Here is a 20391-nt window from a genome sequence, read left to right as displayed (position 1 = left end):
AAAAAATAGACTCTCATAACTTACTCCTTGTTTGTTATTTTTGGGCCTAAGAAGTTGACTTTTGAAAATTTGGATACCAAACTTCTGAGGTAATTTTGACTGGTTATTTATTAATTTATGGTATTTGTGTAATAGACAATGTTGTAGAGGACACTTTTCTAAAAACAATCATGTCAATTGCAATGTTGTAACTTAACCTAGTGCAGAGATATTCATATTTTTGCTAACTCTAAACTGAAACATCGTTGCGCGCTTACAAATGAAAATGGCCGCCACTCGGTAAAGGTGAGAGGCAAATTTTTTTTAAAAATGTTTTGAACTGCTCAAGTAAAGGGCAATCACATATAAAAAATTAAAATATTTTAAAATGGTCAAGAAACCATCACTGGACCACTTCATATGGATTGACCCTTGAGCAATTTTCCAGTCATTAGGTACGGATCTTTCTGTGAACGAGTGGTTGTATGTAACTGCTAAATATGGAGCTATTGTATCAGCATACTTTTAGAGGAACCTGACTGGTACACAACCTGGACCGGAAGCCTTGCTTTTATTCAGTGATTTAAGCTGCTTTGCGAAACTGAGGATATCTATTTCTAGGTTTCTCATCTTGGCAGTTGTTCTCGATTGGAATTCAGAAGTATTTACTTCGTCATCTTTGGTGAAGGAGTTTCGGAAAATCATGTTTAATAACTCTGCTTTAGTGGCACTGTCATCAGTGACTTCACCGTTGTTATCGCGCAGTGAAAGTAAATTATTGAAAGCATCTCGCTTATCACATGTATGACAATGGCAATGTATCCACACAATGTACTTCCATTTATTTTAGTTTATACAAATTGCAGGTTTTTTTTATGGTCGTTTCACATACATGAGAACAATGTGCAAAAATGTAACGAAGACTAAAGAATAAAATTGAGTACAAACTGCCAATTTCAGTGATAAATGCACTTATATTTATGTGTTTACCTAGAGAAAAGCTAATAAAAATAATAATTATCAAGAAGAACTGTGCAGCAAAATAGGAAAACTTAAAAATTTGAAAAATTTCACTTAGTGTGCAGACAAAAGAATGGGCTTGCTACTTTGGCCTTCATTAGCTGTAAGGAAAATGTCACTAAAATTGAGATCGCTTCACCATATAGTTTTAATAATTTTATTTTTATGTATTATTTTGGTTACCTTCATTTAAATACACAAGTAAATATATGAGCATAGATGTTTGAAATTGTTTGTCAACCCTCAGATTCATTCTTTAGTCAAAGTTACATCTCTGTACATTCTTCCTGTTTCATATCAACCACCTATCTGCCAAATCATCAAGAATAGTATAATTTGTAAACCAAAACGAACAGAAGCAAATCATGTGGGTAAGCTGGAACTCTCATATTTACAGAACCTTGCTCCAGGCAACTATCATCTTTTGAAGTTATTTTCACACCACTGTGTTCTCGTTTCATGACAGTAATGTAGTTAATTTTGATGACCACCTGTCACAAGAGGGCTTAGTTAGCACACTGGTCATCTGCTGCATATCTCACAAGAGACGCACATACTGATGGGACTACAGAATTAACAAAAAAGTTCTTCAGCTGCTGCATCGAATCAGTGTTTTTTCTTTATACACCAGTGAGAAGTCATAATAATGTGTTGTGTAGTTGTAAAATCGCTTCTGAAATATCACAAAAAAATTGTGTGTGTAGAACTGAATATAGTGCAGTGATCTTCGCAACAAGCTGGCTCATACCATAACCTGCTAGCAGAAGTCAAGAACTGTAAACCATCATAGTTAATTTCTCTCAGGTACAGATGCAGCAATTCAGTTATAATCTGTCGTTCTTGGAATGCTTTCAAAATTAAAACAAAAAAGGCATCTTAAAACAGTGATAGGAACATACACCAAGGCTACAAACACCCTGTTAAGTAACTCAACAAATCACACTGTATCATACTGTGACATGTAAATCAGTACACTGTATCATACTGTGACATGTAAATCAGTACACTGTATAAAACACTGCATCACCAAAAAAGACAACCCTTCCTTGGAAGTAGCTACATAACTATTTATTCTTTCCCTATCAAATGGTTTCTAATTTTTTTCTCACTTTCACCATTTGTAAATGGTGTCTCTAGAATTAAAACCATAATTCTTTGTCAACAAAGTACATACTGAAAATCTGGTATATACAGTAGGCGAATCTTGCGGGTAACAGATTCAGTGGATCATGTGCGACATTAGAAGAAAAAGACACAGATTGTATGTAACACTACTGAATCTGTCTCAATGGCATGGATAACTATCAAGTGCACATGCTACTTTAAAAAATATATATATATTTTACATATTTTTAGACTGTTTGTGGTACTCCTGGAAAAAGAGCTAGTGCTCGAAATCTAGTGTGAATGCAGTTTTCTGTCATCTGTTACTGTGCTCCGCGCATCATCCCATTGTAGGTGAGTGGTTGCCATTTCCTAATTTTACGTATTACATTTTTATCTGTCACTTATCACCACTTTTACCCCTGGCAACATTTGAGAATGTGAAAAATGCTGAGCAGCACAGCGATCACACTATAGGCTGGCTGGGTAAGTCAGCTGACAGGTCAGAGGAAGCTGAAGACAGACCTCTTCCAATAGAATCATATCTAGTACAGAACTGCAGTGTTCAAACCAGTGATCAGTTTGATGACAGCTTTATCTTTTTGTAACAAAATAATAAGCAATGAGTTTCATAAAAGAAATTTAATTTCTTTACCGGTGTTGAACATTTGGTACCCTTCCTCAGAAGATTATACCTACCGCATTATTTGCGACTGTCAACAAAAAGAGGCATACAGCAAATTGTACAGATACTATGAACCATATGACCATGGCATTTTGCTGTATGCCTCTTATAGCTGAACTCACAAATAATGCGAAAGGTATAACCTTCTGAAGAAGGGCACTAAGTCCCAAGAGCTAGTAAAGAAATTAATTATCTTTTATGCAGCTGGCTGCTTATTATTTCGTTACATACAACTACAGTTGCTGAAGATGTATAAAATACTACATTTTATCTTTTTTATATACTTTACTGACAATTATAATAAAAATGGCAAATGCAGATTTCTGTAACATGAAATAACAGCAGCACGTTTTTTTTTTATCAATGACTGAAATAATGGCAACTCCAGAAATATCAAAAAGAAATAACAGATATATCAAGTCTCCAGCAGACAGATATTTAACATCTATACTGCCCTCTGTATGAATAGCCGCATGCCTTTATCTCATGCCAAAACTACAGCAACAAATTCTAAGTTTCAAAAACTCTATATTTGTTTTGAATCTCTCACCACTTGTGTGCGTGAATATTTTGTTGTGGGATTCCCACACTGAAGCAATTCATTAATAGACCCTTCTTTATTAGAGACAAAACAAGAAAGGAGACAGGAATAATGAAAAACTAAGTAATGTGACTATAACAGCTGAGTGTAGTTTAGAAACAAAGCAGAGCACAGGTGTCAAACTTTTTATTGTTTCAGCAATTCACAATTATGCAAGCTGCATAGTAGCCTCATACAAGTTGCTATGGGATCAAATTTTCTCACCTGTTTTGGAGGATGCCCCCAAGAACTTGTGTCCATATCACCATCCATCCAGCCACCCGGGTTGAGAGGATTCTTTGCTTTCGGTCCAGCCCAAGAAGTTGGAGTGAGAGGTGGCTCATTCCAAGAATTAATGCTGGCAGCAACCTTTGATTCATCACCCCAGCCAGCATTACTTGCATCATGAGTGGTATCACCCCACGACCCATTTCTGTAATTAGTAAAATGACAGTTCATAGACTTTTGCTGCAAAATACACATAATTCAGGCTGTGGTAATGACTAGAAATGAACTCTTCAATAAAAAATAATTACACACAGAAGGATTCCAACAGATATTACAGAAATCTCTGAAAGGTAAATAACAAAAGACAATGAATGCCTCTCTGATACTTGAAACTTATTTCCAAATTTCTAGTTAGTAGGAGCCAGTTTACATACAAGGTAAACGGCATGAGTAGTATAATAATTGAATATTGTTATACAGAGCTTCATGCGAGTCATATTAGCATCCTTCAAAAATAAAATTTAAAAAATTAAGACAGTCAACAGTGTGATAGAAGTTAAAGCAAACAAATTCTGTTACATATTTCAAAATGTCACATATTCTCACATATATCAGGAGAGCAACATTCAAAAATGATATATGTATTCAGTGAAAATATGAAACTGTTTGACATAAACTTGAGAATGTAGAAATACTATAGTAAATAGTGTTTGAGGTGCAGAAACATGTACAAGTGGATTAAACAGTTTAAATATCTCATATATGTCAGCAATACTCATCACAGTATATGACGAATTCAAATCTCAACTGCCACATTACAAAATTGCATAACGGCATTATTTGTGAAGCCAACATATAAAAATTGTGTTTTGTGTATGTTTAATGTTTCAACTGTCCACACAATTATTCATGGTAAGTTTCATTTTTTGTTCTCTTGGTAAAAGTGTAAGCCCACTGTCCAGAATTTAGCAGGAGACACTTACATCCTTCTGCTGGAAGTTTATTTATTTGCATGTACACCTTTAAAAAAATAAAAAAATAAATAAATAAAAAATAAATACATAAAAAAAACCTTCATGGTTCAAGTATTCAAGACAGTCTTCGATCCCTCTACTCAAATAACATTTCCACTATTCCCAGTAAAAGAGTCATACAATATATACACAGTTTTAAGTGCAGGAGAGCTAATTATCACAAAATATGTTCACGGTGGGTTCAGACAGTGGACTAGAATCCACAATGACACCAGTTTTTATCCTTTTCGTTAACACAGTTGGTAACAATAAGATGGTTCAAGATTTGCATATCTAAATTTCATCATGACTAACGACCAACAACTGTTGTATACAAGTTTCACTGAGTGAGGTCTGTCCTATGTAATGACAAATGCACTATTATTATGTATTAGGGTCAGTCAATGTTCTAATTATCACTTCAGGGGGAAAGGGGGGGGGGGGGAGTTACGTAGTTAATTATTTGACACAATCCAATGATAAAGTGCAGAAGGGCTACAACATTATGTTTCGGCTCCTCTAGCAGGATGTTACGGTAATATAGTGCGGGAAATTCAATATGTACCACAACTGATGATGTTCCCCCCCCCCCCCCCCCCCCTCTTTCTTTATGGAAAAAAAATTATTTTTTTTCAAGTGTTATCTGAACTTTATAACTTCCCCTCAAATATGTCATTAAGTATGGATTCATACATATTTGTTGCTAATTGCAATGCAAAGGTTTCTGGACAGTGGAGAGTGATTATGTGCAATTTGGTATCAGTCACACCTGAACCAAGTTCTCCACTCGCTGTACCTATTGACAAATGTGTAAACCTATTTAATATTTAATTAGTGTCTCTGCATACAGTATATTGTATGCTATTTGCAACCATTCTAGTAAGAAAAACTGTTTGTAAGGAGACAAGCATTAGTTGAAAAAAACGTCATTCTGTTGAGTTAAACAGAAATAGAATGTACAGTTAGGTGGGTGAAGTAAAGTAAGTCATCAACTGTATTTTATGACTTTCTAACTTGAGCTACATGTTTAAAACTGAGATTTTTATCACAGATTTTTTAGTAAGTGAGTGTGGAGGCTTAACACTACTTTGGAGAAGAAAAACTACACGACTTTCGAAAAATAAAAATGAGATGACATTCATACCGTACTATAGCAGGCGGAAGCCAGGAGGGAAAGGGTCTGGATGGAAAGGCAGATAATGGTAAGGAGAGGGAGGATGGATGGAGAATGGGAGACGGAGGGAGAAGGGCAGAGAATGAGGGACAGAAGAGGGAGGGCAGTGAATGAGGGAGGAAGGGACAGCACAGAGAATGAGGGAGGAAGGGACAGCACAGAGAATGAGGGAGGAAGGGACAGCACAGAGAATGAGGGAGGAAGGGACAGCACAGAGAATGAGGGAGGAAGGGACAGCACAGAGAATGAGGGAGGAAGGGACAGCACAGAGAATGAGGGAGGAAGGGACAGCACAGAGAATGAGGGAGGAAGGGACAGCACAGAGAATGAGGGAGGAAGGGACAGCACAGAGAATGAGGGAGGAAGGGACAGCACAGAGAATGAGGGAGGAAGGGACAGCACAGAGAATGAGGGAGGAAGGGACAGCACAGAGAATGAGGGAGGAAGGGACAGCACAGAGAATGAGGGAGGAAGGGACAGCACAGAGAATGAGGGAGGAAGGGACAGCACAGAGAATGAGGGAGGAAGGGACAGCACAGAGAATGAGGGAGGAAGGGACAGCACAGAGAATGAGGGAGGAAGGGACAGCACAGAGAATGAGGGAGGAAGGGACAGCACAGAGAATGAGGGAGGAAGGGACAGCACAGAGAATGAGGGAGGAAGGGACAGCACAGAGAATGAGGAAGGGAGGAGAGAGCATAGGGAATGGGGGAGGGAGGGAGGGAAGAGAGAGGATAGGGAATGGGAGAGGGAGGGAGGGAGGGAGGGAGGAGAGCATAGGGAATGGGAGAGGGAGGGAGGGGGAGAGGGAGGAGAGCATAGGGAATGGGAGAGGGAGGGAGGGGGAGAGGGGGGAGCATAGGGATGGGAGAGGGAGGGAGGGGGAGAGGGGGGAGCATAGAGAATGGGAGAGGGAGTGAGGGGAGGCACAGAGAACGGGAGAGGGAGTGAGGGGGGGAGCATAGAGAACGGGAGAGGGAGTGAGGGGGGGAGCATAGAGAACGGGAGAGGGAGTGAGGGGGGGAGCATAGAGAACGGGAGAGGGAGTGAGGGGGGGAGCATAGAGAACGGGAGAGGGAGTGAGGGGGGGAGCATAGAGAACGGGAGAGGGAGTGAGGGGGGGAGCATAGAGAATGGGAGAGGGAGTGAGAGGGGGAGCATAGAGAACGGGAGAGGGAGTGAGGGGGGGAGCATAGAGAATGGGAGAGGGAGGGAGGGGGGAGCATAGAGAATGGAAGAGGGAGCATAGAGAATGGGAGAGTGAAGGAGGGCGGGGGTATAGAGAATAGGAGAGGGAGGGAGGGGGTAGTGCAAAGAAAGGAAGAGGAGGGGGGCAGACAAAGAATGCAAGGGGCAGAACACAAAGAGAGGGAGGGGGCTAGAGCATGAGAGGGGGAGGGGGGCAGAGAATGAAAAGGGAGGTGCGTGGGGGGGGGGGGGGGGGGGGTGTAGCAGAGAGGAAACATATCCAAGAAATCACAAAGGGACTGCTGTAGTATATTTACTATTAGACTGACTATTACTGAAATGTAATCAATACGTTTTGTTCAGAGATGTCCAGTGGTGCGTCACTGGAAAGTTGGTTGGGATGGGGATGTTGCTCAATGATCTACTTTTCCCTCTACTGATTCAAACTAAATAAACCATTTATTTTAGTAGATTCCAGGGATAAATAATTTTCTCCTAATACACTGAGTTACAAACTCACTTGATACTGTAGTAAATTACTGCGTAAAGCATTGCTGCCTGTAGATCCAATCACAGCACTCACCTTCCTGGTTGGGCCCAAATTGGTGTACCATCAGGTTTTGCTCCTCCAGATGTGTTTCCTGGAAGTCTGTTTTGTGGCATGCCTGGAGGACATGGCATGCTTCCTCGCCCAACATTTGGAGTTGGCATTTCCTTCCAATGGGACACCTTACCTGTTAACATACATGTGTATGTTTTGTTTAAAATAAATGGACGGAGTTTACATAGACTAATAAACCAGGAAACATAGCACGCTGTGAATTTGCAGTATCTACAGCAAACAACCTTAAATCATTTCCCTTGATGTGTGGTGGCTGCTTTGTGCACAAAAGCAGTTTTTCATGAAATAAAATAATGAACGATTTGTTATAAACTGCTGCCAGTCACAACAATGAACTTACAAAATTTATTTTTCACCCATAATCTGCATTTCAGCTGTTAGACCATCACTTGGCATCTATCCACAATTACTGGAAATTAACCATGTTTGCATAAACATGAATACTTAACATTTCACTTAGCTACTGTAGGTCTGTGGGACACAAGATAGGGTAAGCAAAAGCTACATTTTATCGCAGGAATTTACCACATTATTGCAGTTGTAAGTAACACAGATTATCTACACATTCTTCTGAGATGTTGCACAATATGGAGCATTGGAAAAAGTTATAAACAGACACATAGCCAAAACAGCTGCTGCTGATTACTGTCACAGGGGACAGAAATTTGCTTTGTGAGTGTATTGCAAACTTCGTGACAGTTCCACCACCAGTGTCTACAAATCATGATTACATACACAAATTTAAAGTTTGTTTCAGAAGTGCAAACCTGTGTGTACATGCCAATGATAGTTGTCCATCACACAAATAAACTGACAACCATTAACAATCCCATTATGAACTACGTATCCAAAGTACAATTTGCCCTTGGATATATAGCTTATATCTAATGTATTCTTTTATATAATACTGGATCAAATTTGTTAAAGAATGTTAGACTCTACATTAGATGTTTTATTTAAGATCCATTTTTATTGATGTATTTTCATTTCTCCCTTAACATATATATTTTTTTTTATTATTGCCTGAGGAATGCAGCTTTTGTAAATAGCATGTCTAAATAATGCTGACTCTATTTTTCATGTCTGCAGATAGTGTATCTTAGAGTGGTACTATAACCTTTTTCACATACACAAACACACTCATGTAAGGACACTTTAATACTGCCTTACAGCTAATCTAGTTTGATGTTCAGCTGCTTCTCTCTCATTTTAAAAATTATACATATATTACACTGTCCAGTCACACTAACGAGACTACCTGTCAATTGCCTGAATAACCATCTTTTCCAATGCAGACTACATCTACATTTATACTCCATAAGCCACCCAATGATGTGTGGTGGAGGGCACCTTACGTGCCACTGTCATTTCCTCCCTTTCCTGTTCCAGTTGCGTATGGTTCGCAGGAAGAACGACGGGCGGAAAGCCTCCATGCGTGCTCAAATCTCTCTAATTTTACATTCGAGATCCCCTTGGGAGGTATAAGTAGGGGAAGCAATATATTCGATACCTCATCCAGAAATGCACCCTCTCGGAACCTGGACAAGAAGTTACACCACGATGCATAGCGCCTCTCTTGCAGAGTCTGCCACTTGAGTTTGCTATAGATCTCCGTAACGCTATCACGGTTACCAAATAACCCTGTGACGAAATGCGCCACTCTTCTTTGGATCTTCTCTATCTCCTCTGTCGACCCGACCTGGTACAGTTCCCAAACAGATGAACAATACTCAAGTATAGGTCGAACGAGTGTTTTCTAAGCCACCTCCTTTGTTGATGGACTACATTTCCTAAGGACTCTCCAAATGAATCTCGACCTGGTACCTGCCTTACCAACAATTAATTTTATATGATCATTCCACTTCACTTCAAATCGTTCCACACGCACACTCCCAGATATTTTACAGAAGTAACTGCTACCAGTGTTTGTTCTGCTAGCATATAATCATACAATAAAGGATCCTTCTTTCTATGTATTCGCAATACATTACATTTGTCTATGTTTACGATCAGTTGCCACTTCCTGTACCAAGTGCCTATCCACTGCAGATCTTCCTGCATTTCGCTGCAGTTTTCTAATGCTGCAACTTCTCTGTATACTACAGCATCATCACAAAAAGCTGCATGGAACTTCCGACACTATCTACTAGGTTTTTATATATATATATATATATATATATATATATATATATATATATATATATATATATATATATATATATATAGTGAAAAGCAATGGTCCCATAACACTCCCCTGTGGCACACCTGATTATTACTTCAATGTCTGTAGACGTCCCTCCATTGAGAACAACATGCTGTGTTCTGTTTGCTAAAAACTCTTCAATCCAACCACACAGCTGGTCTGATATTCCGTAGCCTCTTTCTTCGTTTATCAGGCGACAGTGCGGAACTGTAACGAATGCCTTCCGGAAGTCAAGGAAAATGGCATCTACCCGACAGCCTGTATCTAATATTTTCTGCGTCTCACGAACAAATAAAGTGAGTTGGGTCTCACACGATTGCTGTTTCCGGAATCCATGTTGATTCCTACAGAGTAGATTCTGGGTTTCCAGAAATGACATGATACACGAGCAATAAACATGGTCTAAAATTCTACAAGAGATTGATGTCAGAGATATAGGCCTACAGTTTTGCGCATTTGCTCGATGACCCTTCTTGAAAACTGGAACTACCTGTGCTCTTTTCCAATCATTTTGAACCTTCCGTTGCTCTTAGAGACTTGCAGCACACGGCTGTTAGAAGGGGGGAAAGTTCTTTCGCGTACTCTATGTAGAATCTAATTGGTATCCCGTCAGGTCCAGTGGACTTTCCTCTGTCGAGTGATTTCAGTTGCTTTTCTATTCCTTGGACACTTATTTCGGTGTCAACCATTTTTTCGTTCGTGTGAGGATTTAGAGAAGGAACTGCAGTGCAGTCTTCCTCTGTGAAACAGCTTTGGAAAAAGGTGTTTAGTATTTCAACTTTACTCGTGTCATCCTCTGTTTCAATGCCATTATCATCCCAGAGGGTCTGGATATGCTGTTTCGATCCACTTACTGATTTAACGTAAGACCAGAACTTCCTAGGATTTTCTGTCAAGTCAGTACATAGAATTTTACTTTCGAATTCACTGAACGCTTCACACATAGCCCTCCTTACGCTAACTTTGACACTGTTTAGCTTCTGTTTGTGTGAGAGGTTTTGGCTGCGTTTAAATTTGCAGTGAAGCTCTCTTTGCATTTGCAGTAGTTTCCAAACTTTGTTGTTGAACCACAGTGGGTTTTTCCCGTCCCTCACAGTTTTACTCAGCAGATACCTGTCTAAAATGCATTTTACGATTGCCTTGAACTTTTTCCATAAACACTCAACATTGTCAGTTTCGGAACAGAAATTTTCGTTTTAATCTGTTAGGTAGTCTGAAATCTGCCTCTTATTACTCTTGCTAAACAGATAAACCTTCCTCCCTTTTTTTATATTCCTATTTATTTCCATATTCAGGGATGCTGCAACGGCCTTATGATCACTGATTCCCTGTTCTGCGCTTACCGAGTCGAAAAGTTCGGGTCTGTTTGTTATCAGTAGGTCCAAGATGTTATCTCCACGAGTCGCTTCTCTGTTTAATTGCTCAAGGGAATTTTTGGATAGTGCACTCATTATAATGTCACTCAAACTTCTGTCCCTACCACCCGTCCTAAACATCTGAGTGTCCCAGTCTATATCTGGTAAATTGAAATCTCCACCTAAGACTATAACATGCTGAGGAAATTTATGTGTAATGTGTTCCAGATTTTCTCAGTTGTTCTGCCACTAATGCTGCTGAGTCAGGAGGTCGATAAAAGGAGCCAATTTTTAACCTAGCTCGGTTGTTGAGTATAACCTCCACCCATAACAATTTACAGGAACTATCCACTTCTATTTCACTACAGAATAAACTACTACTAACAGCAACAAACATGCCACCCCGAATGCATGCAATCTATCCTTTTTGAACACTGTCTGTGCCTTTGTAAAAATTTCAGCAGAATTTATCTCTGGCTTCAGCCAGCTTTCCGTACCTGTAACGATTTCAGCTTCGGTGCTTTCAATCAGCGCTTGAAGTTCCGGTACTTTACCAACGCAGCTTCGACAGTTTACAATTACAATACCGACTGACTGCTGCTTGGTCCCCGCATGTCCTGACTTTGCCCCGCACCCTTTGAGGCTGTTGCCCTTTCTGGTCTTGCCCGAAGACATCTAACCTAAAAAACCACCCAGTCCATGCCACACAACCTCTGCTACCCGTGTAGCCGCCTTCTGTGTGTAGTGGACTCCTGACCTATCCAACGGAACCCGAAACACCACCACCCTATGGCGCAAGTCAAGGAATCTGCAGCCCACACGGTCCCAGAACCGTCTCAGCCTCTGATTCAGACCCTCCACTCGGCTCTGTACCAAAGGTCTGCAGTCAGTCCTGTCGACGATGCTGCAGATGGTGAGCTCTGCTTTCATCCTGCTAGTGAGACTGGCAGTCTTCACCAAATCAGATAGCCGCCGGAAGCCACAGAGGATTTCCTCCGACTGCTGTGAGACATGGAGGAAGAGAGCGAATATAAAGGTTCCAGAACCTACTGACAGATTCGCATCCCAGCATACTCCACTGCTATCACCGCCTGCACTAGGTTTCTCGGTCTAGAGGCAATGGTGCGAACAGCCTGATCGATGTAGTCCCACAGATTCTCGATTGGATTTATAGCTGGGGAGATGGGTGGTGACGAGAGTACGGCAAAATCATCCTGGTACTCTGAACTGTGCACATACACTGTAAGCTGTCTCACATGTTATCCTACTGGTAGACGCCATCGGAAAACCAAACTGCATGTAGGGGTGGACACAGACCCCATAGATAGATGCATACTTGTGTTGATGCACTGTGCCTTCCAGAATAACAAGATCACCCTGATAATGCCTTCCTGCCTGGACCCTTCTGACAATTCTTGCAGGATGTCTGCCTTCAGGTGTTCCACGTCATAACTGTCAACAGTCAACTGTCTGATGGAGCATTAATACGATTCATCTACTCAGGCAACCTGTCGCACTCAGTGGAAAACCAATTGCAGTATTGGTGTGCAAATTCCTGCCTTCGTCACCGAAGTACAGCAGTCAGCATGGGTACACGAACCAGGTGCCTGCTGTGGAGATCCATACATAGTGCCTTTGTTGAATGGTCATTGAGGAGACACTGTTGGTAGCCCCTTGGTTCACTTGATGGTCAGCTGCTCAACACCTGCACAGCTATTAGCCCGTACACATATCCACAGTTGTCATTCATCCTTATCTATGGCTCGTGGTGCATCACAGCTGCCTTTGCACTGGTTTCGGATCGAATCAATGCACGGTATACTTCAATCACAGCGGCAAGCAACCAGTTTCCAAAGGTAACCATTCTGGAATTGCTTCATCTTTGGCCTGAAATCAGATGACCATGTCCTTCAACTCCAGTGCCAATCACTGTGTTTCCATATTATGACAACTGCACGCTTTATACACCCTCCACTGCCACCTGCAAATGATTCTCGCACACTGACATCGAACCTAGGCAGTAGCCACACTAATGTGCTGGATGTTGTATTAGATTACATTAGAATTCACTGCTGTTTAACATACCAATGCGACTAGATTGGCTGCCCCAGAATGATGTTCCATCATCGTAGTTTGGCAGATTACGGCGTTGTGCTGGAGGAGATGGTTCTTCCCAACCTGATGGTTTGGTGACACCCACACTGCTTCCCAAGGTGAGATCTTTTGGGGGTGGGCCAGCCCACTGGTTTACGCCTGAAAGAAGTCCAACAGTGGGGTTTGTAAAAGTTATTTGCTGTTCCTACCATAGCAACAACAGTAGAAAAAGGAATATTCAGAGAAAACCAGAGGCTGCTCAGAAAAAATCAACTATAGAAAGACTAACAATGAAAATGACAATGAGAACCAAATTAGGATAAGCAACTTCAAACATTAAACACACTGCACTTTAATCCATCAAACATTTCACCATCTGTTGATCAACACCATATTAAAAAGTAATTTTGCAACTCTAATACGTTCAAGTCGGTACAGATAACTTTCCCCTCGCTGTGGGGATTATTCATGCTTATCGTCATCTGACGGCACAGCTTTTCTTGTTTCTTCCCTTGGGATGGCTGTCATATTCAAATGCCCTATGCTACTATTTTAATATAGTAATATTTTATTTTGAAAGTGAAGTAAATCCACTAAGAATAATAAAAAGAAATAAATAAAACAAATGGGCTTACATCACCTTCACAATAAACGGTCCAATTAAGGCATGTGCATGACACGATGAATGTATTGTTCAAACCATTACTCTCAAGTGTTGCCAGAGATACTGTTAATGAACGAACATTTTAATGAGACATCAAAACCAAGTGTACTTTATGTATTTGCAGTTACTTCTGTAATTATATTTGTACCAATTCACTCTGAGCTATCAAGTGACTTTCTTTACTGAAGTAAACAAATCTACCATGGAGGAAGAAGACTCCAAGTTTCATTCATTGTCAGGGGAAGATAGTGAAGATAAGGAACAGCAGCAAATAAGAAAAAAAAAATAATAATAATAATAACAAATGAGTATTGGAAGAAGAGGAACTGGTAACTGAAAATGTTGACTGCAATTACACTTTTTCTTTATAGATATCATTCTTGATTGAATAAAGATACTAGGAATGATATCTGAAGAAGCAAATAAATATGCTGTACAATGAATAAATTCTTTACCTAGCAGCGGAGGACACCAACAGGCACTGCAGCTTATTATGGGAGGCAAAATGGATACTTTTATTGACATACTGCTTATCACAGGTGGAAAGCAACAACTGGTCTAAAAATAACAAGTATACAAACACATGCATAAAAGACGCCATGAATGTTATCTTTTTATGCATACTGAAATTTTTACATTTTTTTTGGACAATACCACAGTTAAAACTGAAGAGTGATTGAATAAATTTCTAAATACTGTTGAAGCAATTTTTTATACTATCAACAATGCTGTTATGCCTGGCAATAACATTGTTGTCAATGAAAATATACTTTCATGGAGAACGTCACAGTTTTCACAAATATATTTCAGGCATGCAACATAAGCATGGTATAAAAGTATATGAATTGTGTTTTCTTGGAGCTTACACTTGTAAAATTGACATTTATGCCGGAAAAAAAATGCAGGATGTGGTAATGAGATTAGTACAGGCATTATTATTCGAGGGATATTTATACATAGTTAATACATGAGTGTCTCTTTGGCTGAACATCTTTTGGAAAAAAAATTGTGGAACTTTAAAACAAACAAAAAAATTTGTCACCATCGCAAAACAAAAACTGGGTGACATAATGATGCTTGAAAATCATAGCAGTATTAAATTTTTGAGATGAAGTGACACAAGTGTAGGCTAACTACGTTCAAGAGTCAAGCATGTGTAATTCTTCACAGGGAAAAAAATTAAATACAAGCCTGATGCTGCCTTTAAAAAATGAATAATATAATAAGCAAAAAAAGGGTGCTGATTTATCCGTTCAAGTGACATCGTCTTATAGTTGAGGGTATTCAGCACAGTTGTCAATCGTGTGATTATTGCCACAACATGTTTTAGAAGAACATTATCCCACAAGGGCTAAAATCAAGGAAACCAGATACATATATATGGCTTACAGACTTCCTGAGTTATAGCCTACGACCCCCCCCCCCCCCCCCAAAATACCATTAGGTCTCATTACAACTTGAAAACAAGCTGCAAGCATGCATTGTCAACTCAAACCATAAAAAATCACAAACCATAAAAAATCACAAACAAAACAGTGCATCCACCATTCCCGAGGTACAGTTGCAAAACAAAGTCGCTGCCATCACCTAGCAACAATGATATTTACGTAAAGCCTAATGATCAGCATCAATGCTACTACTGATAATACTGTCTGTCATAAGATCTTTGAGAAACGCCTGTCTGGTCCTGACTCATTCTAACTTAAAGCCACCTCTATGTTGCAATCTGAATGAAAACAGCATGCAAAAACTTATATCACTAGGTAAAATGTGTTGGTGCCTGCTTCTTAAGGAGGGTATCGCTAAAGTGTGCCCAAAAATGACCTTTAGGTACTTCCGTCCTCTCATTTAAAACACCGACACACTCCTCTTTTCAAGGCACAATAAATCTCTACCTCCTCTGAATTTGATACCAACCCCCCTTTTTCCTCAATGTGTAACACCCTCATGCTTTCCAATATATCCCCAATGAATACTGCTCATTCTCAAGATGGTTTGCTACAGCTGACATGCTTGACAACTGTGCCTAATATCCTCAAACTGCTTGAATAACAGTTGTATGATGGCTTTACAGCAGTTATCCTTTCTACAGTTGTTTGTGGGAAACTGTTAAATGGTATATAAAACTTGTTATACAATTAATAAATAGGAATTGCATAATAAATATGTGGTATGTAAATCATAGATGGGATAATATACACACAATATTCTACACTTCAGAGAACAAATCCTTGGTCATCTTTAGATCAACATTCACCACACTTAACAAATGTACACTGAAAAGCAAACACCTACAAAAAGAGTTTCACATTTCCTTGAATCATATAAAGAGCCTGCAAGAAGTAAAAACAAGGGGTGGTGATTATTCCACCAGGAAAGCTATAAGAGTGGCAATTTACTGCAATCACCGTGAGAGCCAGCCAGCACCCTGAAATGCTTTGAAAAATTGCATAGCAAACAAACAATACGTTAAGTTTACAACAGTGAAGTATTGTGTTTTTACAAACAATTTTTTGTTCATTATGTTTATAATATAATGTTCAGTTAAGTTTATAATACGAAACTCCATTGTTTTTAATACTGCAATTTTGTTAGTTATGTTTATGATTTTCAGGTGAAATACAAGTACTACTACTGTTTTCAATTAATGTATGTTAAATTTCCATTATTTAAATTTTCAGCTATATGGCAAATTTTTCTAGTTGGTATTTTACACTATCTGACGGAACATTCAAGTTCGAGCCACTGATGGTATACACCGCCCAATGGCAGACTCCACCGTGCTCCGTCTTTAACAAAGTTTAGAAACATTGACACAAGAAAAATTTCATTATTTCCACCCTGAGCTGCTGATAAAATCTTTATTTAAACAACCAGTTTTGGTTGACTGACCATCATCAAATCCTTAAAAGCAATTACAGCATCATATAAACATAAAATCGTTGACATCAAATGATAAACACATATTAATATAAATTAAATTGCCTATATGTTAACTGTGCTAGGCAATGCACTCTTCTGTATCACATGAGGACTTGGTGTTAAGGCTGCGAACAGATGCATACCACAGAGTTGGCTCTTTGCAGTACGCAATCGTTCACAGCATTAATGCCAATTGTTGATGTGACAAATTCGTGGTTTTATTATTGGCCTTCAACGACTTTATATTGACCTAATATGATACCGTAAATGGTTTTAAGAACCTCATGATGGTCAGTTAATTGAAACGTGTCATTTTTCAAATACCTATGAGGTGGGAAAAAAAGATTGACATATTTTCCACTAAAATTTACAATGTTGGAACAGACCTGCTGTAGGGACTGTAGGTGGCACCATCTTCGCCTGTGACGGTTGCCCAGTGTGGTGTTGTGCAGCACCATGATGTGGAGCACTTGCTGTGGGGTGTGCTGCCCACATAGCACTCGTGTCACCTCCTGCCCCGACCCCAACACCACTACCGTTCAAGCGGCGAGGATCCCCCACTCCCACTCCAGTTGCAGCTCTCATCTCACCCACGCCCCGAATGTCCCTCACCCCTACATCTCCACGCAATCCCCCCTCAACGACACCGTGCATATGCTCTCGTGGGCCTAACATTCCACCTGAAAGTAAGAATTTACAAATCAGTAGGGCTTTCCTCCTGCATGACACAAAATTCAATAAAAACCAACAGTTTTGTTCACAATTCAGTATACTCAAAAACTCTACCCTCTGTCAGTCACATTGTGTATGTGAATACTAAACACAACATCTCATAGTCTTTAAAAAAATTCCATGAAAGTGTGAATTCAAGAACAGATTTTACAAGAGGAAACACGACCATTAAAAAAACTATTCTTTAGAATAGAATCCATCAGAATAATTATCTTACGCAGAACAGCAATGCACATGTGCAGTACTGACCACCCCAAACGGCTGCTGCAGCAGCTGCAGCTGCCGCCGCCGCACCAGGAGCTGCAGGTCCACCCCACTGAGACGCTGATGCCGTGGGGCCTGGGCCAGGGGGAGCTGTAGGGACACCGGTCCACACATTTGAACTATCTGCCACATCGTCGTCCTCACCCCACGTGCCTCCGATGTTGCTACTCGGTGTATGGCCCCATGGTGTCTTTTGAACAGCCTGCGAGGGTGGTGGCTGACCACCATTGCGAAGATTTGCTTCCCACAGGTCTGTCCCTATAATAAAATTACAATTTTTAATAATTGCTAACATCATAAAAAACTTGAAAGCCACAGCAAACAAAAATGATGCAGGTCATGGAGAACGCAACTGTACAAATTCCACCACACTTTAAAAAGTGTGTGAGTGTGTGTGTGTGTGTGTGTGTGTGTGTGTGTGTGTGTGTGTGTAAACCCAAAAGATCAATGTGCACTGTTTACTGTGATGGTAACACTGATAATTTACTCTTCAGATAGGCAGAATATACTTTAATAGATACAATAAGCTTAATAACATAAAGAGTGAAAGAAGAAGACTCATAAATGAGTCTAATTTACTAACAACAAAAGGTAACAAATTAACTGCAGAGACAGGTAGAAGTTCTCCACAAAATAAAAACAATTTTGATTGTGTGACTGTACACATAGTCTTCAAACTGGATGCGTGCTTAGCTCAGCACCTGCAATAAATGACAACTCTTGACAGACATAATGTAGATCGAGTCACACAAGAACAGGAGAGTAAATCTAACAGGATGTTGCCAAATTTGGGAAAAAAACCATAGAAAAACAAACTTGGAATGACCAGTGGACATTAAAGCACTACTACACCTAAATCAGGGATGGATATGAAGTAATCATGCATGTGGAGCTCTCTCTCTCTCTCTCTCTCTCTCTCTCTCTCTCTCTCTCTCTCTCGTGTGTGTGTGTGTGTGTGTGTGTGTGTGTGTGTGTGTGTGTGTGTGTGTGTGTGTGTCCCGCTAAAATGCCATGCTGCCTGAGTAGGAAGTGGGGAACCTGCAAAAGTGCAGAATTACATAGCAGTGCAGTCGAGCCAGGAACACGAACAGCTTGCATGTGGCTTGGTTTCATATTATGCCATATTTGGAAATTCGAAAATCTGTACCTCTGTACAACACATCACAAAGAGCAATTTATATTGTTACTGATTGTCGGTACAAGAAAATATGCCTAATAAAACTATATGCACTGAATTGTTCCCTGAAAAATACTTACAACATCTAAACTGTAGGCAGAGAGGCAAAAACAAGTGGTTTCTACAGCATGCCGTTAGAGGTGGAATGAATGTTTCTCTCACATTTTGTTTCAATCTCACTTTATTATCTACATTTGTTCTGCTAAAATCGCAAAGATTACATTAAAAAAAAAAAGCATTTAAGACATAATGAAAATTATACCTGGCACAAACTGTCAGAACACGGACACATGGAGACAGTTTAGCAAATTTTCGACAATCGGGTTGCCATGTGATCGTTGTATCTGTTAATGTTTTAGTGTGATTAAAAATAAAAGTTATGTGATGGCAATAATGTGAAATCTTCCCAAGCAGGCTAGGGTGATTATTTGTTGCATTTGTAACTTTTTCAAAGATGAATCTGGAATCTGAACTCTAACTACTGACATTTGAAGGCACTACAGAAGCATGTGGTTTTGGCAAGAGAACTGTGAAGAGACTTATAAACAAAAGCGACACAGCTATTGTATTGCAAGCTTAGGGAAAGTTGGTTTCATGTCATCTAAAAGCATCAAAATTGTGAGAAAATTTTAACACAAAAGGATTCTTTTGACAACGCTGCTTCAAAGTGCTTCGTATGAATGGTTAATAACTGACATCACAAAAATTTGTTACAATTGTGAATGAAAAAATTGGCTGCAAAGGTAGCACTTGGTCAATGTAAAGAATTTTAGACAACACTGGTTTCAAATAAGTTAAGGAGAGAGGTTCTAGTTGAAGAAAGTGACACAGGAGCAGCATGAACCACATTCCTTATGTACGATACAAGAGATGGCGGTAGTTGAAGAGTGTGTTACCTAGATAAAGCCTGATTGAATCAGAATCATTCCACGAATACCTGCTGAAACATGGCCCTAGCAGTTGTAAAGTCCTCATAGGAATAAGTCCTTGAATAATTATTTTGAATGTTATATTAAAAAAAGATGCTGTGACTTACCAAACGAGAAAGCGCTGGTAGATAGACACAATAAAAAAACACACAAACACACACACAACTTTCAAGCTTTCGCAACCCACGGTTGCTTCTTCAGGGAAGAGGGAAGGACAGGGAAAGAGGGAAGGACAGGGAAAGACAAAAGGGACAGGTATTGTCCCTTTTTCCCCCTAAGGTAAGTCTTTCCACTCCTGGGATTGGAATGACTCCTTACCCTCTCCCTTAAAACCCACATCCTTTCGTCATTCCCTCTCCTTCCCTCTTCCCTGATAAAGCAATCGTGGGTTGCGAAAGCTTGAAATTCTCTTCAGTGTGGGCTGGAAAGCTTCAGGAAGAAGACTAATACGGAAGTGA

At 39.8% G+C, this 20391-nt stretch overlaps 1 protein-coding gene across 1 annotated transcript in view; it reads right to left on the bottom strand.

Annotated features, from left to right (window-relative positions):
* The window catches only part of LOC124592855 (protein Gawky), a 283677-nt gene that overhangs the window by 118741 nt on the left and 144545 nt on the right, over positions 1-20391 (bottom strand). Inside the window, exons 9-13 of the mRNA XM_047131874.1 lie at positions 17813-18085; positions 17218-17511; positions 13237-13404; positions 7555-7705; positions 3594-3801 (exon numbers count right to left, since the gene is read on the bottom strand). Coding sequence (XP_046987830.1) covers positions 3594-3801; positions 7555-7705; positions 13237-13404; positions 17218-17511; positions 17813-18085 — 1094 coding nt within the window. The remainder of the gene's footprint in view (positions 1-3593; positions 3802-7554; positions 7706-13236; positions 13405-17217; positions 17512-17812; positions 18086-20391) is intronic.

Source organism: Schistocerca americana, chromosome 2 (genome assembly GCF_021461395.2).
Source record: "Schistocerca americana isolate TAMUIC-IGC-003095 chromosome 2, iqSchAmer2.1, whole genome shotgun sequence".
Lineage (NCBI taxonomy): Eukaryota > Metazoa > Arthropoda > Insecta > Orthoptera > Acrididae > Schistocerca > Schistocerca americana.
The sequence above is the reverse complement of the archived record's forward strand: the minus strand, read 5'-3'. Positions and strand labels throughout refer to the sequence as shown.